This window comes from Ambystoma mexicanum, chromosome 6p (genome assembly GCF_040938575.1).
Source record: "Ambystoma mexicanum isolate Mex_15411 chromosome 6p, UKY_AmexF1_1, whole genome shotgun sequence".
NCBI lineage: Eukaryota > Metazoa > Chordata > Amphibia > Caudata > Ambystomatidae > Ambystoma > Ambystoma mexicanum.
The window spans coordinates 1227252658-1227278154 of record NC_090935.1 but is presented as its reverse complement, the minus strand read 5'-3'; the positions used below and the strand labels follow the sequence as shown (position 1 = coordinate 1227278154).

The following is a 25497-nucleotide window of genomic DNA, read 5'->3' as shown; positions in this document are numbered from 1 at the left end:
AAAAAAAAATATAAAAGCTGAGGCTATTCGAGGCTCACACCTCACTCACTATGTGGTATTCTGTCACAGTGCCGTGTTATAAATAAACACTTGGTTCTTCAAAGTGAAAAATATAAAAAAAAGCCATGACAAAATGCACGAAGAACATCAAGTAGACTCCACTTCTGTTACTGTAGGATAGTGCACCAAACGATAAATCAAGTACGATGCACCAGGCAAGTAGTAAGTAAACGCCCCAGACCACTTAGTCGAGCTCAAAGCACATCTAAACAATTTAAAAAGACATTTATTTTCGACCAAGTTAGAGACTTAAGAATCAACAAAAAAACTGTTACAGCATTATTTCCTTCATACGTCCTCAATCTTCACAGAATGCTTCATGGCTGCAAAGAAGACTAGACAAGAGAATGACATGAGAACCCTAATCAACCAGGAGAGTAACAGGGCACAAGAACATGCACACAACTTCTGCTTAAAGTCACAGAGAAGGAATATAAAGATTATCGTAATTGTTAAACAGGTTTTCGCTTTGGCAGCAAATGATTAGGCTGGTATTAAATAAGTCACGGTATACATGATTTCATCCTATAATTATGCACGGAACAAGAGAGCAGCGCTCATGCTCTACCAAATTACACAATGCCTCAAGGGCCTTCCGGGTTTACCATTTTCTTCAAATCACAAAAATGGGCGAAAACTCTAACTAAGACCTGGAGGTACACTGGGATAATGTGGAAACCGATAAACAGCGTCGACTCAGAATCATCAGCACATTAGAAGCAAAATTGAGAACCCGGGTTCACCTCCCACATGTCTGTGCGGGCACTCCTGCCTCACAGGAGGCCGAGCTCAATAACAACTGCTTTTGGCTGCACAAAATGGACTTCCTGCCATTTATACAGTGTAACATAGTAAACCACCAGGGAATAAAGGTCAACGTTGCACTTTTCGTCATTACTGAATCATTTGAGATGATCTGCGCAGAGGATGAGAGGAAAATCGAAGGCTCCGAGAACGCTGCAAATGGCTTATTGACCTCAGCCCAATTTTCATCTCCATCTGTCTAATAGCAGACATGTGGATAAGAAGCTCTCCTTACGGGGCACTCTGCTGCCATTTATTTTGTTATTTCAAATCCACGTCGGTCATCTTAAATGCTAGTCACTCATTGTGCAAGCCGGGAATTCATTCATTGATTTCTTAATAAGAGGGTGGAGTACACAGCAAATGATTGCCGTCTTCAAATTACACAGGACCCAGCTTTAACAAGACTGCAAGAGGCTCACAGTTTAATCGGGTGGGAGCTACACGGCCACACTACGCTTTCGACAATTGAAAAATGGATCGGGAAGAGAATATAAATCTGCTCAGAAATTACTGGACACACAATACCCAAAAGGGGAAGAGTGAGCGAGGAGGAAAAAAAGCGATTGCAGAATCCCATTAAGAGTCCAAAGTATATATTATTGACACATGAAGTAACGGCAAAAAAACAAAAAGATTCTCTACTTAAGATGAATGATCGTTATTAAATGTCCTCTATACAAACGGAGTGCATTACTGCTGCCTGTGTAGTCATCGACAGAAAGATACGAATACAAGAAAAAGGCAATGTGGTGCAATTTAAAAAGCCCAGGCCTTAGAAGTAGATCAGTGTCAAACCACCGCGTTGCAGGCTCAGATTCAATTCAGGTAAGTGCCCCTGCCAAATGGTCTTGTTCCCAGACCGGCTTTAAGATTATTTTATTGCTTACAATTTAATTTGTTCCAACTGGCGTCTCCATGACAACGTTGGCTAACCCAGCAAATCATTTGGATAATTGGATATCTTATCTTTCTATGGCTCGCAAATCGAATGATTCTGCTGGAATTGCAGCAGCCAATGAAATTTACAGGCCACAAGAGTAATAGACACAGAGCTGCATTTGTAGGCCCTGGGCAGCCATATTCAGCAGTACCGCAGACAAGATTAAGAACCCAGCCTTCACGCTCTATCTCGGGAGGTAAACACAGTGTCAAACAGCGTCCCAGATCACACCGGACCTATGGAAATACATCTCGCCCTCGGATCATTCTGAACACGAAATTCAGAGAGGTTATCTGTTTAGGTGACAAACGGCCACTGACCACAACAAAACCAACAAGGGCAATTTGGAAATTAAAGTTTTGACTGAACAACTGACAGCCTATTCAAACCAATCAACTTTGCCCTGTTCAGACAGTTTAGTGAATTTGCAGAGGGAGGGAGTTAATTCACCTTTTACAACATGCTAAAATACCAGAGACAAGTCTCCAAGTGCAGACCAGGATTCAAACCTTGTTGCTCTGTGCCGTTTTGCTTTCCTCGCCCACCCCCGCGCCTCCACCCCACCGAACTATCCTCGTGGTTATACAAGCAATAGGCACACTGCTCGTTTTTGGAGCTTTATGGCAATTTAACAACTTCTTGCAGCATTTTTTGACATTCAATATCAAGTTTTTAAATGCACACCATGAGACTCTCCAGAGGGTTACAATGTCTAAGCCGTTAACTACACTGCCAATACAAGAGAACAAAATGCAGTAGCTTAACTACGTGTGGTGAACCGTCAAAAATACTTGCACAACAAAAAAAAAATATGTTTACAACAAAATATATATAACGAAGCAAGACTCCATTTCTCTGGAGGTAGGACATGCAGGACTGCAAGTGAAGGTAGCCCTCCAGCATCGCAATGATCCCGTGTGGTTGCTATAAACTGTAGCCAATATGATAGCAGCCCTAGGAACGCAAAATATTTGAGAAAGCCATCCATCCACCAATTGCCAAATCCTCCCCACCGGCACCCGCTCGATTACCAGCACGGGCCCCTTCCCACCTCCCTAACCAACAAGCAGGATGATCCCCAGGGTGCCAATAGCCAGAATATCCTCAGCCAGCATCACAGTCCGGTAACAAATGACCCCCCCCCACCATAAAGGCCCTTGTGGACTTTGCACCCAAGGTCATTACAAACCAGTGAAGCCTGCCAACTTCACAGCTCAAACAAGGGGCGCTGCTAGGGGGGGATAAGGGGGCTATAGCCCCTGATCTTTTGGTTGTAGGCCCTGATAGAATCTCAGGAACTACAGCCAAAAGACTAGCTAGCCCCCCAGTCCCAACAGTTCCAACATCAGCTTAACCCCGGGTCTTTTCCAGACCTAGCAACTCCCCTGGCTGAGACGACAACGCATAGCCTCCAGATGGTTTTGCATGTTACTATGTCGAGTACGAAGACTGGAGCATGACTAGTGCACCATGCATGTTGTAGAAAAACAACTACTTAAACACAAGACCAGCCCGAAGGAGAGCAAGGAAATGCATTCCACCGTCAGGCACTAGCACTGAAGTCTTACTTTGATTGAAATATCCTCGAAAAGAAGCAGTTCAGCGCCCTTTTGAAAAGGCTTTGCGTGGCCCAACAGACCAGGCTGGCAGAATTGAGGAACTAACCTGACAGTGCCTGGAATGTCTCTCCAAGTGGCCAGGCTGCCCCCAAACGTTCTGCATGCTGACCTCCCCAACCAAGTCCCTCCTGCCAACCAAGACCACTGCTTCTGAGGGGTCCTCCAGCTCAGCAAACACGCCTTCCCTGTGCCATGCCTGGTTTACCATGGCAAGGCGACTCAGCAAGAAAGCACATCCTCTGTACCAGACACCATTTTTTGGCTATGGGGCACATTGATTTGTGCTTGTGGGAACCCATTTCGACCACGGTCACTGGGGCAGGAGCACCAACGCTTCTGTGTGCCAATCCGGATGAGTCCGAGCCGTTGTCTAGATGCAATGGTCAACCACTGAATTCTTCACACTTCAACTTCCTCACAACAACAATCAAGGAATTTGATGTGGGCTATCAAAATAAGCAAGAAGGATGGTCAAACGGCCAACCCATTTAAGATGCATCATAGTCCCTTATCTGGTCGCTATCCTGCCCTGGTAAAATAAACAGCTACTTATTACGAGCATACGGATAAAATTGGAGCAACGAGTGCGCTTGCTAGCTAGGATAACTATGCAAAGTACAGCCCACACTGCGGAATCCACGTTTCTAGAACAAAGCTTCAAACTTGTTGAAAGTTCTTTGGACGAACGTGGATCAAGGCCCATGGGAAGTACATTTCCTATGAAGGCCTTGGACTGCATTTATTACAGGAAATGCAATAGAAGGCCAAAATTCGTGCCAATTACCAATACAATTTTTCTAAGCATGGGCCACCTAACTGCAACCATTCGGCAGACCCTGAACACTAGAGCGAAAGAAACTTTTTTCCAAAAAGGGTGTCACAATGGGGGGCGGCAGGACATGTTGCCACAAAATGCCCCAGGGCCAATCCCGAGTGAGATATGGTAACACTTCATGAAATGCCCCTCCTCTCACCCCAATCACCTGCCCTCCCACTCCTGCAAAACTCCCAGATCAGCACCAGTCGGAAAATGCCTCCATGGTAACGATGCCGGCCTGGCCCCAGCCCACAGTTATGTGCAAAATGCTGTGCCTAAAAACTGCCCCCATTTTTCAAGTCCAGACTAAATTATTTCCAATGCATTGGAGAAACTGAACCCCTCCCCACTCCCCCCCCCCCCCCCCCCCAACACCAGCCGTATTGATAAAGATATGGCAGGGGGTTCGGAAGACCTCTGCACACACAGGAAGGAAAAGGAGTGCAGGGTGGTGGATGAAGGCTTTCCCTCCCGTCCTTTCCTCTCGCCTCAGTGCCGAACATCCAACTCAAGCTCTCACCTTCCACCAGCGGCAGCTGAGCACGAGATCACAGCCCAACAACAGACCCAGTTCAGCCTGTCCCCATGAAACACAGCAAAATCACATGGGCATGCACGCTGCTGGGGCGTGTATATATATATATACATATATATACACATACAAGCACAAACAACCCTTGTCAAATGGTGCAATACTATATGCCTGCAGTACTGTAGATAGTCGGGGCTGGTTGGACAAAAAGCTCTGTACAATAGCGTAAGTGGATGGAGGAGTGAGCATTCCCACGCCTGCAGTACAACAGTGGTGATAACGGATACATAAAGGGGGTCAATGGCAGTGTGAGGACAGCACAAACAAGAAAAGGGGAAGTGTACAAAGAGCACTATCGTGGTTCGAAATTCAGGAGAGCTGGGAGCTATTTAGCACCCGTTTGCAGCATTGAAGAGCCTGGCTAGCTTGACACCAACTGTTGGCAATGGGAGCCAAAAGGTAGCTCATGTAAACTAATGCCAAACACACACCTACATGAATTTACCTTTGCATGTGGGACACATCTATGACCTTTAAAGCATAAGTAGCCATAAATAAATGGACAAAAGAATAGGTTTTGATCTTACGTGGAGGTAAGATTTTGCTAGCTCATCATTGCCCAGTGGTAACTAGTGGTCACTGGTTGATGATGGATACAGAGGAGCTGCTTTTAGGCTCGCCTGCCCCTGCTTATCCAATTTTAATGTCGAGCCCTGCACCATAACAGCCAAGAATAGTTATAACGGATGGGACTGGAGGACAGTTCCATCCATTATATACTCAGGATGCAATATGTGCACTTGCCAGCAGCTAGTCTGGCAAGTAATAAGTGCTGTGTGTGTATGAGTAAATTTGAAGTGGCGGGTGACTTACTGGATGGCAGTAGCTTCCAACTTGAATTTTTAACCCTGCAATGTCATCCCTGCTCCCCGGGGGAAGTAAGGCCCCTACCAAATAGTCACCCTGGGGGTGATACTCCGCAGGAGATCTAATGTAGCGGTATTTCCCCTCTGGAATAAAGGGAGAACAACATCATGGGCCAATGCGCAATCAACCCTCACCCATCTTTCTCCCCTCCCTTACAGTTCCCTGTGTCCTTATGCCACACCAATAGTACTAGGGCGAGGAAGAGTTGGGTTGACTCCTCTGAACTGTCATCTCAACATACTGGCACAAGGAAGAAGCTTGCAGAGCTGAGGAACGCTAAAGGCAATTTCACTGAACAGTCTAGTTCTCGTATGAGATGAAACTTTAAAAATACAAGAGAGACTAATCATTGGGTCAGTCCCTCCCTGGAGGCATTGCGAGCGAAGGAACCATACTGCAGGCGGAGAAAATGATCCTGCAGCTGCTGACCGCTTTGCCACAGAAGTTACAGCGTTCCCATCTGCTACAGGGAAGACCGAAGCCAGAAGAGGCAGTGCGGAAGAGCGTTGCGAGAGATGGGCTAGCAGGTATGCCTAGCCCAGCTCCCAGAAGTGCTGGGGAACTGCGTACGGCACCGCGCAAACAGGAAACAACTTTGAAGAGCCGTCTGAGTACACGCAAAAGCCCAAAAATGAGGGGAGCGGCCAGAAGCCCACACAGAAAATATGTGGGCGGCTCCGGGAATATCAAGAGGGTAAAATAAGGCAATGTGAAGGGGTCTGGGACCAGAAAACAACAGAAGCTGTAACTGCATCAAGGACCGCCAAGTTGAGAAACAGTGTACCAGGGATTCTAGAAGAAAAACTATGTCAAATACAGGGTCCGGGACCCAGCTGTGACTGAGGAGGAGTTCCTCAGATGCACATGCTTGTGGCAGTACCTGGCAGGGGAGTATAACAGGTCTGCCCAATGAGCCGCCACTGGAGAGGCTCATCAAGGGCCTGAGAAAGGCCAAGGCCAGGAGACATTCCCCCTACTTTGTGAACTATACCCATCCAGAAGAAGGAAGTAATTCTTCTGAGCCCAGAAGAGGTGAATCCAGTTTAGTGTGGTTATAAATTGAAGCGATAAAAGTAGGGTTTGACACAGGACAAGAGACTTTATAGTTACATACATTCTAGTATTTTGTTGAGACAGGGAGCTCGGGACGGGTTGTGTTTTTGTTCCCTCTTCTTTTTGCTAAAAGCCTTTGTCCAAAAGCATGCCACCTGTGGGTCAGTCTCCTTCCACACCCTTACAACCCCAATATACACACTTCTATGTGTTAGTCCAACGGCTGACGTGGTGTCAGAACCTTTTTGTTTGAAGCAGGGCACGAGACAGGGTTGTCCTTTTTCTCCTCTGTTATTCATATTAGTGATTGAGCCCCTTGCTGTCTGCATCAAGAATGAACCAAAAATTTACGTGGCGTTGATTGTTGGGGTGTAGTGCAAAAGACTTGGCTTTATGCTGATGACCTCTTGTTCGTGATGCAGACTTTGGGTGAGGATTTTGTCGGATTTTCATGATTGTTCGGGATACAAGGTTAACCGCTTGAAGTCAGAAGTGTTGCCTCTGTCTAACAAGTGTGGTAAGTCTCTGGTTGAGGGGCTGGGGTTCACTTGGTGTGATGGGCGCTTGCGCTACTTGGGGGTTTGGTTGACGTTTCCGGTCTCCCGTATGGTTGATGAAAACATGAGTGTGGTTGTACGGGATTGTAAATTGATTTTGGAAAGGTGGTCGTTGCTTCATCTTCCACTGTGGGGTAATGTCAATGCCCTGAAAATGACTGACTCCCAGGATTAACTTTGTATCTGGCATGCTTCCTTTGAAAATAAAGTGTAGTTATTGGAAAGATCTAGACCGCCTTGTTCAGGATTTTTTTTATGGGACAGAAAACCGCCCTCACTTCAGTCCCGATTTATTTGGGTGGTTTAGGGGTTCCGAATTTTAAGGCCTACCATTTGGCCTTTTCTGCTCATTCTTTTGTTCCATTTTTGAATGGTAAATTGGACAACTGGGCAGTGGCAGAGTCGAATGCTTATGGGCCGCTGGGTCCGGAAGCCCTGTTGACCACTAATACAAAGATTCCAGGAGGTAGTTTGTTAACCACGTCCTTTTTGCGTAACTCTTGGATTGAAGTCTTGTCATTGCTAGGTAGGGACGCGTTAAGTGTAAGAATGCCTCTTTCTGGCTGAATCCTAGGATAAGGGATAATTCCAAGACGGTTTTTTGGCCCAAATGGTTCCTAGTGGATATTAAACAGGTCTCTGATTTGGGGAATGATGATAGGTGGCTGACAGCTGCTGAGCTGAGAGAGAGAGAGAGATTGAGTTTTGAGGATTTGTCAGACTCGGCTTATAGAGCTTCAAGAGGTCTGTGGGTGAGGTGGACTGGTCTGACTCTTTGGACATGAATATTTTTCTGACAGATTCTAACGGACAGGAAGGTGGTTTAGCCAGAAGGTTATACAAGCTTTTTGTGTCACATTTTCAGAGTAATGACAATCTAAGGGGAGTGTGGAGTGAGAGAATTATCTGATATTGATCTTGAGGCAGAATATGTGTGGAAACGTCTCCTTGTGTTCGCTGAATCCGAGTGAAAGGTCTCGTCAAATTAAGATTCTGAATCGTGTGTATTGGTGTCCGGAAACATTGCATAAAAGGGGCATGACTGACAATGCCGATTGTTGGGGTTGTGTTCAGTAAGTTGGATCATTGGAACACATGCTATGGAGCTGTGTGCGGGTCAGGAATTTTTGGATTGACATTTGTGATGTGTGTGTTAGAATTTTGGGTGAAGGGTGTGTCCTGGATTTTAAGACAATGATCCTAGAGGATGATTCTGGGCTGGCTGATGTCAGCTCCGCCCTCAAGAAGTGTTTTTTTTAGAGCAACCATTGTTGCAAAAAGGTTGATCCTGCGAGGATGGAAACGTCGGATCCCTCCGTCATTTGAGGAATGGGTCCAGGAAACGCACTCTCTAGAACAGAAAAATTGATCTACAAATTGAAATGTAAATTGTCCTATATGAGAAGATTTGGAATATGTTCAATGACTTCTTTTGATTTTGGTATCTTTTCTCACTATCCTTCTGTACTACGATTCTGTTTTTTTGCATATACTTGTAAATAAATAAAAAAAGGAAGCAAATGTATGGCCGTTTTGAAGCCTGATAAAGCGAGGATGGCATAGGTGTTGGGGGAGAAGCATTTTGTTGGCAAGAGGATAAAAGTCTTGGGGCCTCTTTACAAGTGAGGCGGTAAGGGGTTAATGGCACTGGTAAAGGTGCTGGTGCCGTTAACCCCTTTCCACCTCATTACGAGGTCACCTTGCGGCACCCACTCTGGACGTCTGGTCAGACCAGACGTCCTTTGCGGGTCCCGCGAGGGGACCAGCATGCTAACGGGCCGTCATTAACGGGCCCATTGTTAGCATGCTCCCCATTCCCATTGAGCCCTATGGGGGCTCAAATGGGAATGGGGATGGTCCGGGTACCCTGAATGGGGATATACCAGGCCCTCCAATGTCGGAATGGCCCGGTATTTCCCCATTCAGGGACCACAGACCCAGGAGTTTGGAGGCCCTTGGTGTCTCAACAGAACAGCAAGCCTGGTGCATAGTAAGCCAAGTTAAAATGCAACATCCGTTAACCTCACGAGAGGATACTCTGGTGGTTAGAAGAGTACAAATGAACCCAGCCCCCCCCCCCACCCCAAAGAGATTTTGGCTGTAGACAATGATGTGCTCGGGTGCTGTACTAGACACAGAAAGTTGCCCACTCTTCAAATTGAAAGGCAGCACCTTTAGTTTAGAGCCAGAAGGAAAACAAGCCATACGGATTTATCAAGGTGGTTGAAACCGCGTGAGTTTCCACTGGAGTGAAATATCAAAAGTGCAACCAAAACATGTGAAATAAGGACCCTTGAAAAGCTTCTACTCTAAATCTTGATCGAGCAGATCATTGGCAACCAGCCCGCCGGGTGGGGGGGGGGGGGCGGCGCAAACTGTTCCAGCGGCTTAATCAAAACTGCAGAAAGACGGATGTATGAGTCTAGGAGTTTATTAAACTTTATAACACTGCTTTGGAGCTCGTTCAACTCGAAAGTGCAGTCGCTGGATACATTTCATGCGTCCAATTCCAATTCTCTCGGCTTCAGCGCACTGAGAGCAGCTCCTGAGCAGCAATTGACCAAGCACAGTAAACAACCGCCCGCCTCACTTGCAGCTGCAGATGCTTCGGCGTCTGAGCCAACTGGCAAGAACAAAGCTGTTGTCAAGATGCTGAGAGCGTTCCCTCTCTCACATCTTTAGTATGTCAGGGTTCCACTTAAAACCACACTAAACACGAAGGAGGAGCCATCAAGAGGGTGCAACTCATCCAAAATGTCAACCCACAACAACCTGCACTTTTCGAAACAAGCACTGCTCCACCTGTGACCGGCTACTTCATGATGCCAGAGGAACAGCAGAAAATGTGCACAAGCCACTAACCAAAGGATAGGTTGCAGTGTGCTGCCACAATATTACACCAGAGCATTACAACAAAGGTATTTTGCACAGAAATCATTGAGAGGTTTTTTCACCAAAAGACAACAATGCGAGCCTCATCTATTAGCTAGCAGATGCAGTTTTAGTCAGTAAGAAACAGTTACTGTTTATTTTATTGATTATTTATATAGCGCTTATACACAGGTGAAGCGCTTCAAGGTGAAAAGGTAACAGGGGAATACAGTAATCATTTTTAGTCCTTGAAAATTCCAAATGATCCTACAGAAAACTAGTATACTAGGAATAACATTTTCCCCATGGCAATTGCATGAAGTGGCCCAGTTGAGCGCTTTGAAACACTTGCCTGTGTATAGGCTCTATACAAATAAATAGCGCTTGAGACCAAGCTCGAGGTTAGGGGGAGACAGGACAGACTAACTGGTCTAGTACATTTAGGTCATGCATACATACATACAGAAGTCCAGAGATGGGGGGCAGGGGGAGACAAAGTCTGATCAAGCAGGAGTGTAAACTGAAAGTGCATGTTCAACAAAGTGCAGCAGGTCGGAGGCAAGTGCCAAAGACTGGCGGGGGAGCCTGGGACATGTAGGCTCTGGGGGTGAACCAGTCAGCAAAAACTGAGCGAGTTAGGGAGGTGAAGGAGGGTGGAGAGAAAAGAAAGGATATTAAGCAGGGGAGAGAGGAGGAAGAGAAAAAAGGTATCTCTTGTTAATTCATCAGCAATGTTATATTACAAAATGATCTTAATTTCTCCAACGGGGCATGCATGCAAATCCATTCCAAAGCAGCATGCCCAAGAACGTATTTCACTAGGACAACGTATGCAAGACTGTACAAAACAGCGGGTGCTTCATTGCACCTCGTTGTAGACCATGTTGGAAGCGGGTGTACCCACAAAGGTGCGACGCGTCTGGACGCTATTCGGGTGTTCAAAGAGGGGGCAAATAGATTACTATGCAAAGAAGAGGCGTTCTGCAGAACAAGTCAAGTGGGCAAGACGATTTCTGTTTTGAATTAAGTTACACTGCATTAAGTAAAGCAGATATACAAACGAAAATGTAACAAGGGCACGAACATCGTCCACTTCGCCCAGAACTCATCAGGCTCAATTATGCAAAACTATTCAGAAGCAAGTCATTTGGAGGGTACAACTCCGAGTGCAGGAAAACGAGACATTTAAGGGCCTATACCATAGTGAAAGGCCGAGAGCCAACAGTAGAAGCCTGCCTACATCACGGGCAACATTCGAACAAGCCATCAAACATGCTCCAGCAGGAAACTGTGGCCCTCGCCAACTGCTCAGCGAACCCCGCTGGCAACTCGCCTCTGTGCTGCCCACTATATTTGCCGGAAATCCCAGCGGCATGCCTGCTAATGTTGCCTTTCCTTGCGTTTTCAATGCACTGGCCGGCAACCTTGCGTGTAAGCCCCTCGAATTGACCGTTTACTCAAGTCGCCACCAGACCGAGGAAGACAAGGGCATGGTGGCCTGTCCCTCCACCCAGGGCCTTTAATTAAACAGTCTTCTGTGCAAACAGCCACCAGAGGCTTCTCATCCCCCAATGCCCACACATTTCAGCTACCAACAACGAACTCCCGGAGAGGAGCAGCTGCTGCACGTGAATTCCTGCCGGGGGAGTCGCTCCTACGGGCGCACTATAGTGGAAATGGCCTGGCTGCTTCAAGGTGGCCACTTTGCGCACCCAGACAACTTTTACCGATTCGTAGCCGAGTGGGTTTAGGTCGGCATACGCACAGACCAACAAAGTTACTTATACTGCGTAAAACAGTTCAAAAAAGTTAACGAGATGCAATGCCTAAACCACACTTTAGCGCTGGGTGGGTGTGTGCGGGGAGTACAGTTTAAAAGTAAAAAATGAGCCTCGAATGGCACATCTGCCAACCGACAGGAGTGGCGGGGAATTGTTGAATTTCAGCCATGTACACCAAAGCCCCACCTGTCACCGAGGGGCACTGTTCGCTGTGTAGAACTGTTCGGAGGGCTTAGCGGTGAGGAATCCCTCCCTTGGCGGATTGCCATGGAACAAAGGCTAATCTTGCACCTAAACAATCCAAGCTTTAAAAAACACACACACTTTTATCTCCAGACCCATTCAAAGAAAAGCCACAGCACGCCTGATGAAAACAATGAGACGCGGCGCTAATGCCCGCTGACAGCAGCCCTTAAAAAGCAGTGGACCTATTAACGCCCCCTGGGCAATCGAGTGCCAAGCAGAAGGGGCGGCTACAACCAAGCCGAGGCAGGTCACCAATCCATAAAACCCAACCAAAACACTTGCATGCAAATGTATGCGTATCATTTAGCAAGCCTCCTAGAGGCCAGGCTGCGGCACCTTACCAGACTAACCCTCGACCCCTCTGTAAACCAACCCCACGTGGTCAGACAAGACACACACATTTTCAGCCCCATTTTCGTAGACGGATAGATCTATATTGGGTAAGGTTTGTTAGCACGAGCCCTATTTCAGGCGTGGGGGCTTTGCACCTTGCCATAGCACCCATAGATTGGAAGCATGTGCCAGCCAGGGGATTTAAGACTGGCACCACGCAGAGGAAGTACAGTTGGCGAGTGGAAAACAAATGTACACAATTGCCAGATTAACACTGTTTATAGTAGGGTTTCAAGAAATACAACTATAGGCAAAGACGGTTCACGCCTGGAGCTGATTTAAAAATAAATATTTAAAAACCAATCTGCACGGGAGCCGGCGCTTGAAACACAGCCCTGCCCCCCCCCCCCCTCGCCCCCACCCCGCCGCCCACAGATCCCAGCAACAATGATGTAGTCAAAATTGACACTTGTGCTTGTCCCCAGTGATCCCTAGCTAGAATTTGGTTATATGCCATAAAGCAGGAATAATCCGCGCCTGTCAGGAGTCCAGCTAATGCCCAGCTCCCCCCAGAGAGAATGGCTGTCAGGCGTAATGAGAGCTCCGAAGGCCTATCTGCAATATAATGAGCACTTAGGCCCTGCTGGTGATCAGTCAGCAAAAAGCATCAATTGGAGCCTGGCTGCACCCCAGGGCCCAGGCGTCACCGGCTGTAATAAGAATTATGATTACTAGCTACCAAAGGCCTCGTCTGCACCCATTGTTCACAGTTCGCGCTCAGAGCCCTGCTCTTTTCCTCATCAACCAAGGCCGCGTCTCCTATTCCCGCGGAGGATAGAATTTCCTGCAACCAAGAAAAACGGATGAAACCCAGAGGATGCTTACGGCATCACTTCCTTGTCCAAATTATAGGGTATGCGTGTGCGCAGATGCAGCGAGGCTGGCACTAGAGGGATAGAGAAGCGCATTTTTAACATCACGCACAAGACCAGTTTTTCAACATGGCGATTACTGGCGAAGCAACCCTACAATAATAGCGCTTCAATGACCGATTCCCCGTGCTTTGAGGACAACCGTTACCGCCCAATGTAGTGAACTCGAAACTATGATGGGTTCGAGACCACTACATGTAGGCGGGTCCCCCTGCCTGACGAGCTACCCCATGGCCACATATGCATGTAAACAAACGGAAGCGCACCCGCCAGCAGTAAGTCTTAGCAGTGCCATTTTAAAGGCGATGGGGGTTCATGCACCACGCGCGCAACACCCCGTCAATGGCAAAGAATACACACCGAACCCCCAAACCACACAATTTAAAAAGGTGAACAATAAGGATATAAAAGAACATAAGTGCGAACTATAACAGCTCGGGATGAGTGAAAAATGGCGCTTCCGAGCCCTATCTGGCCAGCCACGCTCTTTAATCTAATGAAACATGGGGTTCAAACGAAGGCAAACATCCAGTAGGCAGCGGATTGGGCAGTGGGCCCCCCATCCAGGAAGCGCATCGATTTCTCGCAGACGAGCGGCGTCCCCGGAAAAACACTCCCGCCTCAGCATCCGGCCGACTTGAATGTGCGCACTGGCAGACGACGACCACTCAACGGAGGGTCACTCAGCGCTGCTCCCGCGAGGACCACGCTCCGATGGTCCAGGTTAGGAAGCCATTAGTCACATAGGTGGTGTAAAGACAAGGACGTCGATCTGCGCCCGAAGAGGCACGCTGATGTGTGGGGCCATCTCCAATTCTGCGGTGCTACAGCTCCCAACCGAACAAAAAGGTCAATGCACATTATGGCCATTCTATCGTATGCTGCCACATTCCTGCCAATGCTGGTCCATAGGAAACCGGAAAGCTTTTAAAAGAGGAAAAATAAGTCTTCTGAGCGCAATCAATGCGCAATTAATGGTTAAATCCTTAGACAAACGCGCCTTCCCACATCATTCTCAAGCAATGCAAACACAAGATGTTTGCTCTGCTCAGCATACCAAATCCGAACATGCATGTTTGTACTGAGCAAGGCATAGACGTTAAACCTGCGTCCGTGAACAATAGCCCCGGCCCCGAGCCAGCCACAGCAAATATATGCTCTGCAGTCACATGGCTCCATGTCACCGGGCTGACATTGGCCGACCCTTGCACAGCGCCTTCCGCCACAATTAATTACACTAGTCGACATTGCACGACGGCCATCAGGAGGGCGGGGCTTACCTGCTTATGCATTTCAATGTTTAATCCATAGGACATTTCATAATACTGCAAAGAAGAGAGACAGGGATTATTTTAACAAGCGGGTTTAGCAAACATTGGATTTGGCATACACCAAAAGATTTACAAGAACTGGCCCTTTACTCACCATCACGTAGTGCCTCTGCATTTCAGTCTTCTCACTTGCCAATTTTTCACACTCCAACTTAAGGCTGTGTGAAAAAAAAAAAAATGTTAGATCACGTGCGGCAAAAAATATCAAAAGCAGCACCCTCGCTAAGCGGTGGGTACACATGAACAGCTGTTCAACAAATCATACTCTGGGAACGTTCTCGACTCACGTGACCAAGTCGCCTGCTTCCCGCCCCCTCCCTGAGTGCTAAAGCATTTAGTGGCCAGATCTAACCAAGGGCGTGAAAGTAGAGGGCAACTGGTTCGGATGATGGGCGGAGATCTCCGCATTTCATCACTCTAAATATCGGTTCAGGTTTTGAGCGCCTCGTCCATTACGGCAGCACGGATACTGTTCAGGGTTCCTAGTGAGGCAAAAATCAGTGTCACTTGGGTGCGCAGATAGCTGAACCGTCTGCAATCCCGCAGGAGCGTAATGAGTCACGTATGGGGCGATATCTTATTACTGCTTTTCCAGTGGTATAAGTGTACCGAAAAAGGAGTGGATCTCTGACCCCAGTGGGGTACAGGGTAGACAGGAGGGGCGCAACGTGCAACACATATTGCAAGGGTGGTAGCCATGCTGGTTGACAGTCCTTGAGTTGAAACAGCTTTCACTTTGGCTGTAACTGCGATTGGGTGGTACAGTTGAGAAGTGTGCTTTTCAAAGACCAGTTGCGGAATGGAGAAAAAGGTTGCAGTAAGTGGAACTCTGCCCCCAACCACTGTGTATTACCAAATGCAGACATTCGCAGGGAGCTATGTGGTGGAGGATAAAAGTTACTAATAAAAAGATGGAATCATTGTAGCGGGAATGTTTAATGTCATGTCTATGTTGTGCAAAATGATGTATTGATTGTAAAAGTTCAATTTGAACTATATACACTTAAAAAAAGTCAACAACCCCACTATCCAAGGTTTTGTATATTTATTAACGTCTACACACCTTTAGGATACCAGATATCCCAATGGTCAAATGGACCCGTCTTACCACTGAATGCCCTGTAGACCACCGCATTGCTACTTGTGGAGGGCAGATTCGCAATGGAGCAATCGTTTCGTGTGACAGCTGGCGAGTTATCAATAATGACTATAGACCTCGATTGCAGCGGCGAGTGGACACGCGGTTGACATTCTAGACGCACCAAGTAAATGATCCAGTTTCATCAATTGGTTTTCCAGGTACTGGGAATTCTATTGGTGCAATAAGGACCCCCGGAAACCAACACATGGTGTGATGGAAGTGGAATGGTCTCCACGATATTTCGTTACCTGCCGATTACCCAAAACCACAACACACCAATACGTAGAACAGAAACACCTATGTAGTGGCTCAGCCGCAAGTTGCACACAAACAGGCACTAGCGCCTGGAATCAGCATCACACCACGTGGCATTTTAACCCAACCCCCTCCCTCCCTAAGTACACACACAGGCGCGCAACGTCTGTGGCGAGTGCTTACGTGGGCAAAGAGTGGCCCACCCGCGGCTGCCAGCTCTGGTAACAAATGGAAGGCAAATATTGACAGCTCTCACGGAGCTTGAAAACACAAACAGACGTGAATGAGACATGGGGGCCCCGCCTGTCCTGTACCGGAGGGAAGGGCGAGAGCAGGATATATTTGGGGGTGGTTAGAGTAGAAGCTGGGGGGTGGGCCTCACCTGTGGTACTGGGCCTGCAGGAACTGGAACTCCTCCTTGATGCGGTCCAGCGACTCTGGAATGGTGAACTTGAAGGGCTGCCCGGAGGACTGGTGCGGTGTCTGTGAGGAGCAAAGGAGATGCAGGGAGCAGAGAAAACAACTTCCAGCAGCCACACGGGGATAGCAGACAACCTGTCCGAGAAAAGGGCGTGCGCCGCACAACACAGGCCTGACAGCCCCCCCACACCCCCATCATATTGCATCACAGCGGCGCCCACTAGCGGTGGCCATTTCCGGGGGAAGAGGGCTGCGCCGACCCTAGCGGCCTCCGTGAGAAATACACCATCTGCAGCGCCCGAAGCACTTCAAAGAGTCAAGCATGCACCCCCCGCCGAGCAAGTGACAGGGGAGACTGCATATGGAACGGGGGGGGGGGGAGAGAGAGGAAGGGCAAGGCCTGGGGGTGGAAGCGCACGAGAGCTGCAATAGTGAAGCGCTCACCATGGTGGGAAGGGCAGGAAGCGCGCATAGAGAAGTGTAAGAGCCCCAGCTGCACCGCATGCACTCCCCCTCTCCCCATACACGTGCTGTACTTACGGGGTGTCGGCTCTGGGGGAACATGGCTCCGGCCGCCCCTCGGCTCCTCTGCAGCTCAATTCTCGTAAGATTAGTAAAAACCCACCTCCGGAAACCACCAACCGCGGGTGCGCGGAATTCCGATTTGGTTCACGAGGGTGGGTGGGGGTCACCTCCAGGCGACAAAAGGGGGGGGGGGGTCTGTGCTCCACTCCAATGGCAGCGGGTCTCAAGCGGGGGGTGGCCCCGGGATACTCATACCTCTTCCGAGCTCCCGCTCACAATTCACAGTAGATCCACCAGGGGGGTCCGTAAATCCAGAAGAGAGAAGGGGGGGCGAATTATCCAAACAGAGAACGCTAAATCCGGTGCCAAGCCAAGATATCCCCACTACCAAGCTTGTTACGACGCCCACGCGGCTCCGGTATCGGGAGGGCCGTGCTTTTCCTCCGGGGGGCACGGGGCACGGGGCACGGGGCACGGGGCAGGCTGCCGGCTTCGGCGTCTCTTCTCCTGGGTTCGGCTCCGGCGCTGGCCGCATTCACACGCGGTTTCACACTCCTTGCAGTAGGGCCCCGCCCAAGCCGAGCGCAGGCCAATGGTAGGCAGCCAAGACCCAACGTGGGCTCGTGACGTTCTTAGCGCCGTCTAACCAATCGTTTACTTAGCCGTAGCTCTCAGAAAGGAGGTACACTGATGCTGCCAGCCGTGGGACACCAAGACAGACCAATAAGGAAGAGAGTGGGGAGTAATGATTGGCAGTCAGTATAAGAAGGTCGGCAGAAAGGCGAGCCAGGCCTGCTCGAAGCTGTCAGTCAAAGTAACGTGGGTAAGCGAAAAGAGGACAGGGTGTAATGGAAAGAGAAGAAAGGCTCTGCTTCCCGCAGCCCGCTAGTAAAGGCAGTGCTAAGAGCCTTTCATTCTCCCACAGGCCGCGCTCATTAACCCGGGGGAGGGGGGCTGGAAGCACAAAGGGCCAGATGCTGCTGGGTTGTAAATATATAAATCATTCACGTTCCCACCCCCTCCCCTTTACTTCATTTGTTCAAGCTTTACAACTGCCATTAGAAGGAACCTTCCCAATTCTTACGCATGGAACTGATCATTTTCCATAATAATATGAAACCCCTGTGACTTTCGGCCACATCATTGCAATTTCTCGGTTGCCTTTATTTTTTGTACAATATTGCTTCACCGAAAGCAAGTCAAAGCACGTTTATTTTTCAACTTTTTAGTGCTCCCAAATGTTGGCTTTTAACTTAATTTTTTGTTTGAAAAATCCCGATGTTCCCAGTTGGAAAACCCTTGCAACTCTAAATGGCAACATCTCCTTTAAACATGTACCTGAACTTCAGGCATCTTTGACAGCGTGAGAGTTATGATTTGTTTTTTTTTCTTTTTCACCAAAAGCTAAACCAACACACTAGGACACACTTTTGCGCCATCTTAAAGAAGATTACAGTTTCAAACCGTTATCTCATATCTCTCGACCTTTTGTGCTTCCAAGGCGGGTGAAACACCCGATTTTTTGTTGGGTGGGTTAGACCCCATTGAAGTGAATGGGAGCTTGGTGGGTGAGTCAGCTAATTGGAAGGCAGCTGGCACCTGGTTGAGAGCCGTGTGTTCTGAAAATACACAACGGGAATCATTTTGTTAATAATAGTAGTAGCATTCAGGAGACCACTGACGTTTAGCACTTCTGTACCCCACATGCAATTTTCCACTTCTATATAAGATGCAAGGAGTGATAAGAAAAGGAAGTGACGTGACGGAAAGAAAGTAAGGGGCAGTATTCAAGCAAGAGAATAATAATGTGATTGATAATGGGCCACACGGGTGACAAGGCCAATGTGAGAGACAAACCACATTTATTTACCAAAAAAACGCAACACAAGAGAATGGATGTCATTTAGCATATTCAACATCCTCAGACCCCTCCTATACTTATCAGTTATGTGTGGGTCTCTTGTAAACCCAGAGAACGGTTCCTGGGGGGGAATCAGGAGACCCCTGCGGATCGAGAAAAGCCTCAGTCCCGTTCTCCCACCCCTCTGCGAGTACCGTTTAAGCACAGATCAGTTAGAGCTAGCCCCGACGGGGTCACCGTTAAGCCCCAAGTCTTAATTGTCCCCCAACTAAGATGAAATTCTCTCTACCAGCTTCTCAAAATGCTCAGGACCAGTATACATTCGATGCAATGTGCTAAACCTGCAAGCCAACTCTCTGGTCAAATCTGCATCTACCCTATCTAAAATAATAGGGGTTAGTGCATGGGAAAACGTGAAAAGCCAGGCGCCCCCCCCCTCGCATTTGCTGAGTCTCAGGCATGCAGGCAAAATGTGGGGCTTTCACTGCCTCTTCCTCCTCTTATAGGCCCAGGACCGGACATCCTTACGAATTTCCTGTGCTGAGTGGCCGCAACTAGAGATGATGCCAACGCGCCGCTCAGCACCAGATCGACCCGCCCCTCTCTTCCTGGGCCAGCCCCAGTGCCTCCCAATCATGCCACCATAGGATGCCACAGTGGTTTGCTGGCATAGGCGACGCAGGGGGCAAGGTTAAGGAGAGACGAGACAGATTTATATTTTTTGGAAGGCAGTAGGCCTGAATTTACAAAAATGCAACAGAAGAGAATGCGTGTCATCCAACATATTCAACATCCCCAAACCCCTCCCCTTCTTTTGACTTATACATGTGGCCAATTTCCCCCACACCCAAAGAATGGTCCTGAGGGGATGAGGAGACACCTGTGAATTGAGCAAAAACAATTTCCGTTCTCCTTGCTCCTGTGTGATTACCGTTTATGCTCTAGGGCAAACTATACCAAAGATATCTATACAAAGAAAGAAAAGTGTCAGTTTAAAAGCAAACATGTGAGCTGCAGCCTGCTCATCCCTAATAAATATATATTTCTGCAAATAACTGGTAAAGCCAGAAAATAAGTCCTCCCAGTTGCCAGAAAGTATCCTGACATTTTTGCTAAATGGAAACAGTCCAAGTGGTGATGGAAAGCACTACAGTTTATATGGAAGTGAAAAACCAAATTGGGCGATACGTTGTGTCTATTTTCTTTGACAGGGCTGAGAATCAGCTCGATAGAAAGAAACAAACAGAACTCTCAAAAATGTAAGTCTTTGAAAGGTCTTTGATGACAAAGTGAAAGCTTCAACGTTGTTCTGGTTTAGATGACAATTGCATGGAAAAAAAGGTAACTTTAATAAGTGCATTCTGTGACTGAGACCAAGGAAGGCCTTAACTGTCAAATGGCCTTTCACCCCTCATCCCCCCAACAAGCTACAGTAAGTGGGTGCTTTGCCTTCCCACAAGAAAAGCTTGAACATTGGATTTGAAGCCGGCAATACATGCTGATCACTGCTTGGGGTTGATTCTCAGGAAGCCAGCCCCGACAGTTGTTACTCGCATTAGAATGCCCTGTTCATTAGCGTGCCGAATGACTACAGAGTGGATGGTTTAGTGTGTCAACACTTTTGGAACACTGTCCATAACATATATATATATATATATATATATTTTATTGGTTAATCAGATTTAAACCTTTAACATTCCTCCATTATCAAGTTCATCATCATTAGACACATGTCCAATATTTGTGGAAATGTGTTGAGTTTTCCCGAAGCCAGTTCGCTCAGTCTATCTGGCCTGCTGAAATTAGCTCACAATTCGGGACCATCTTCCTCCTGATCCAAATTTAGGGATTCAACAAATGTTAGTGCGTCTAGTGTTCTGCCAACCTTTTCAGCTGTCATTAGCCGCTCCCAGTATTCCTCTTCCGTCTCCTCAGAGATGTTAATAGTGTAACTTCCCATGCATACCTGACGTTACGATGCCAGGATCGGGCAGGCTAACATCACATGCCTGACAGATTCTAGTTGGTCTTTGTTTTTACAGAACCTACAATATACTGTTGATTTTTCAATAAGCCGCCTTCTCCATTTTACCTCTCTGGAATGCCATATGTTAAGCCTGCAACGCATCAGCAAGTCTCTGTAATGGTTTGACGGAAATTTCAACAGGTACGGTGGGAGCATATTTAGACCTTTTTGTTCCCAGATGATATTATGGCACTGGTTTCTTGTCAGTCTATTCTACTGTGTTTCCTCCCAGTCCTTTTCCCGGATAGTTCTTTTGGTCTTATCTGGATTACACTTCAAGGTGTCTTCCGAGACATCTACCTGTTCTAAACTTGCTTTACATCTCTTTTTCCAATCGTGGAAAATCGTGTCTCCATTTGGTACCCCTGTCCGTGCTAGGATTTCAAACGGCTGGGATGGATTGTCGAGGATACACTTTCTGTAGAGGGAAAAGGATTTCCATAGTGCAATTGAGACCATGGATTGGAGCCTTAGTTCTGTTCTTATGAGCTCTAACGGCAGCGAGTTCGGGAGGCGTAAGATCTTTCGCCAAAAATAGGACTCACATAGATTCCAGACTTCCCATGTTAGTGCTAGGAGTGCCTCAGCTACATACGTAATTACAGCCACCACCTTTTGCTTGTAAAAGGTTATCGGCGTCGGGGCAAATTTACGGTACCGACGATGTAAAAGTATTCCTTGGTTGGTCAAGGCCGTTAGTTTTTCTCGAATCAGTGCATGGTGAGCCTGTTCGTTGCAGTTTTTATTTATTCTTATCCCAAGATATATTGTGGTATCCAAATATATATCCTCCAATTTTTCCTTTTCCAACGACCACGTCTGAATTTTCCCTGCTGATTTTCTTCCGTGGCATGACCTCATGGCTAGAACCATGGATTTTTTGATGTTTATTTTCATGTCGTTGCCTTTTAGATATTTGTTAAAGGCCTCTATCCGTCGCTGCAGTCCTATTGGCGTTTGGTCTGCAAATACAGCGTCATCCGCATACAGCATCCACGGTATCTCAGTTCCATTTACCTTCGGGGGGAAGGCACGGATCTGTTCTTGAGTGATCCTCATGTCTGCCATATATAGGACAAAGAGAAAAGGGGCTAAAGCACATCCCTGTTTTATTACCCGGGAAGTTTTGATCTTCGTAGATAGCCCTCCATTGGCTGTAATTTGTATCTGTATCGAGGTGTCGGTATATAGGGCTTGGATAGCTCCTAGCAGGTCCGTCGGGCACCCCCAGTTCCTCATTGTTAGCCACAGTCCCTCTCTGTTTATTCCATCGAATGCCTGTTTGAGGTCAATAAAGGCCAAGTAGGTCGTTTTTTCCTTCCAAAGCCTTTAACATATATTGCCCAATTAAATTAGAGAAATGATATACACCTTTAAGGGGAGGGTTTCTGATCCATACAATTTGAAACCAATAGGTTCTAGGGACACCCCCACTCACCTGTTGACTGGCTGATGGAGGGGAAGGAGGAGAGAAAGGGTAATTGATAAAAAAACACACAGTAGGGTGCTTCTAGTTCTGTAGGGTTCATTGCAGCAACACATGTATAACACAATAAGGGAACAATACCCCAAATTAATTTGACAATAACATTAGTCACGTCACGCTATTCCAGGATGGCCTTTGTGAGAGAACCAATATGGAATACAACAGGAAATGCCCCAAATTTCAGAATGCATACAAAGAAGATAGTAGGATAGGATGAAGTTGTATCTACTGCTACCTACATTCCCTCTAGTGCTAGGTTGCGCTGTTGTGCCGCTTATCTAAAAGTAGACAGGATACAGAATGTAAATTTACCAAATTCTAGTATGCACCTGAAAACAAATAATGTTTGAAGTGTGAAGTATTCTAACCAGGCGTCACACACCGGACCAGGACTTGTTCCCTTAGCCTAGGATGTAGCACTCAATTAGAATACTTTCTCTTTAGTTTCTACAAATTTGAATTGATCCGATACCCAACCCGTCTCACACCCCCTTTTACAAATATCCCGGGGTCATAATGGACAATGAACCAGGCCGGTTGGTGGGAATACAAACCGATTTTAAACACTTTGCAATGGCCTAAAATGACACTCAAATTTTAACAAATAATTAATTATATGTGTAATTAAATAAGGATGTACGTATGTTTTATCACAGTCTCAGGGATGTTATATCACTAGCAACTATAAGGTAGGATATCACAAAAGGCATACAGTTCACAAAGCAGGTTGAAATTGAGAACACAGTGCAGTCAAAGCACACATGGAAAAGTTGAATTTTTTTCTTTTTCAGCTTTAAATATCAAAAATGTTTTTTAAAAAAAAACAGGTGAAAGATAGATACACATCACAGGAACAATATAAAAGTGAAAGAGTGACTATAGCTGAAGAATTGAATGAGATTTTCAAAATTTTTGGAAAATAGAGCTGTTAAAAATAGAAAATCTGTTTTGAAAGAAAAAGGACAAGTTTTACTTACACTAGATATAGTGGCTAGAAAAGAGTAACACTATCCGTGAATATAAAAGTTACGCTGCAGTTGTAACCCTTCAAGCAGTGTACCACTTTTCTTTTAGGGAAAGTTAATTTATTTAATCAAAATATTGCTAAGGACATATGATCTATGCGAGACAGAAATTAAGAGAAAAGTGGTGCTAATGGTTGGAGATCAAGGACAAGATGCACAGAGAATTCTAACAGTCTTAAACAAGTTACCAAGCCAAGGATAGGATTTCTTGGAGAGTAGAACAAAGACAAAACATCAAGATGGGGTAGACTATGTTTGGCTATGGGATGGGAAAATACTCACGATCTGCAGTTGAGTTTGGGGAGTTGGACAGTCGACCGGTTCTGGACTCAAAAGGTCTGGTCACAGGATAGTGGCAGACACTCCTAACAGCAAGCAGCTGGGCAGGTCTGGTTGCTGGATGATGGCAAGGGTACAATGGGCATGCAGGTAGTGAGAAAAAGGCTGGTCTGGTCACAGGATGTTCCCCAAGGTACCACAGCTTTTCCCCTTTGCTATTGGGATTTTAGTGGAATTTCTGGATCAATGGCCTTGCTGGGATAGGATCAGCTATGCTTTGGCCTTACTGGGATAGGATCAGCTATTCTTTGGCCTTTCAGTAGAGCAGTGGTATTCAAACTGTGGGTCGCGACCCCCTAGGGGTCCGCGGGTGCATCCCAGGGGGGCCCTGAGAGCTCAGCATGAAAAAAGATTTTTTTTTTTTTTTTTTTTTTTTAGATTGGAAGAAATGGGCAGGGGTGGCCCACATGGGCGGGCTGAAGCATGAAACTGTCTCAGGCAACAATGAAAAAGTGGCCCACAGTTGTAAATGGATATTCATTCCTTTAGTCACAGACTGGGCCTCATTACTACTATGGCGGACCAGTAACAACGGTGCTGGTAAGCTACCGGCACCGTTGCTACCGTTCCGCCATAGTAAGAGTTGTGCTCGTGGGTGCTTGACAGCCCCCGCCAGGTCTGACCTCAGCTCGTCGGATGCACCGGCACCGTTATTAACGGTGCCGGTGCATCCGAACTCCCCCTTCCCATTTGAGCCATATGGGGCTCAAATGGGAATGGGGATCTACCGGCACCTTCGAAAGGGCAATTATCATGTCCGCCTAACTCGGCATGACCTAGTAATTGCCCATTCGCGGGTGCCAGACCTGGATGCAACTCCAGTGGCAGCCGTGCCGGTTTTACCGGCACAGCTACCGCCAGAGTAGTTATGAAGCCCACTGTTTCAATAGTACCCAAAGGGGTGCTTTGTGTTAAAATGTAAGTAAATTGTGATATATTCAGCAACAATGGTCAACATTACTAACTGCATAGTGGCCCCTCACCCATTATGGAGGAGCTAAGGAGCCAGCCCAGTGAAACAGTGAGCACTCCCTCAGCTGCTTTATCCAGCTAATGGAGTGCTCCTGGGCTGGCTGAACTGTCAAAGGGAAACACTGTTTCCCTTTGACAGTTCAGTTTAGTTCCCCAGCCGCACATGCTCACTGAGCCATGCAAGTGCTGGGGCGTTTTGCTTCGCCAGCATTGCATAGCTCATTGGAAATGCTGGCTGGGGCACTGCATGTCTGTATGTCCGAGGGGGAGCTCCTGCGCCTCCTCGCACATACGGACAGAACAGCTGGAGCAGCACCCACACACAGGCCAATGCAGAAGGTACGTTTATGTTCATTGTTTTTATTTAAACATGTGTATGGATGCGTTATGAGTGAGTGTATGGTGATGGATGCTCATGTGAATGATAGAGTGATTGCTGTATGAATGTGCAGCGCCTTGCATATACACATAATCATGTTCATTGTGTTAGGACCAGTGGGGCCCAGGGGACAGGGATGGTATCTTTTTACCGGACATCTATCATTCAAAACCCTCTGCCTTGTCCACAAGGCTTTCTGGGGCCTCGGTCCAAAATACCTTCAGCTATTCCTCCGCAAATACCTCCCCTCTCGAGCTCTTCA

At 47.2% G+C, this 25497-nt stretch overlaps 1 protein-coding gene across 13 annotated transcripts in view; it reads right to left on the bottom strand.

Moving 5' to 3' along the window:
* The window catches only part of TLE1 (TLE family member 1, transcriptional corepressor), a 126945-nt gene extending 109061 nt beyond the window's left edge, over positions 1–17884 (bottom strand). For 11 of the 13 annotated variants that reach the window (XM_069625885.1, XM_069625887.1, XM_069625886.1 and 8 more), the window contains exons 1-4: positions 17163–17335; positions 16585–16685; positions 14901–14964; positions 14756–14800 (exon numbers count right to left, since the gene is read on the bottom strand). In XM_069625885.1, coding sequence (XP_069481986.1) covers positions 14756–14800; positions 14901–14964; positions 16585–16685; positions 17163–17186 — 234 coding nt within the window. In that variant the 5' untranslated portion in view covers positions 17187–17335. Of the gene's footprint in view, positions 1–14755; positions 14801–14900; positions 14965–16584; positions 16686–17162 lie in introns of all 13 variants that reach the window. The other 2 variants (XM_069625893.1, XM_069625892.1) reach the window with 2 other exon arrangements.
* Between the last annotated feature and the right edge of the window lie 7613 nt (positions 17885–25497).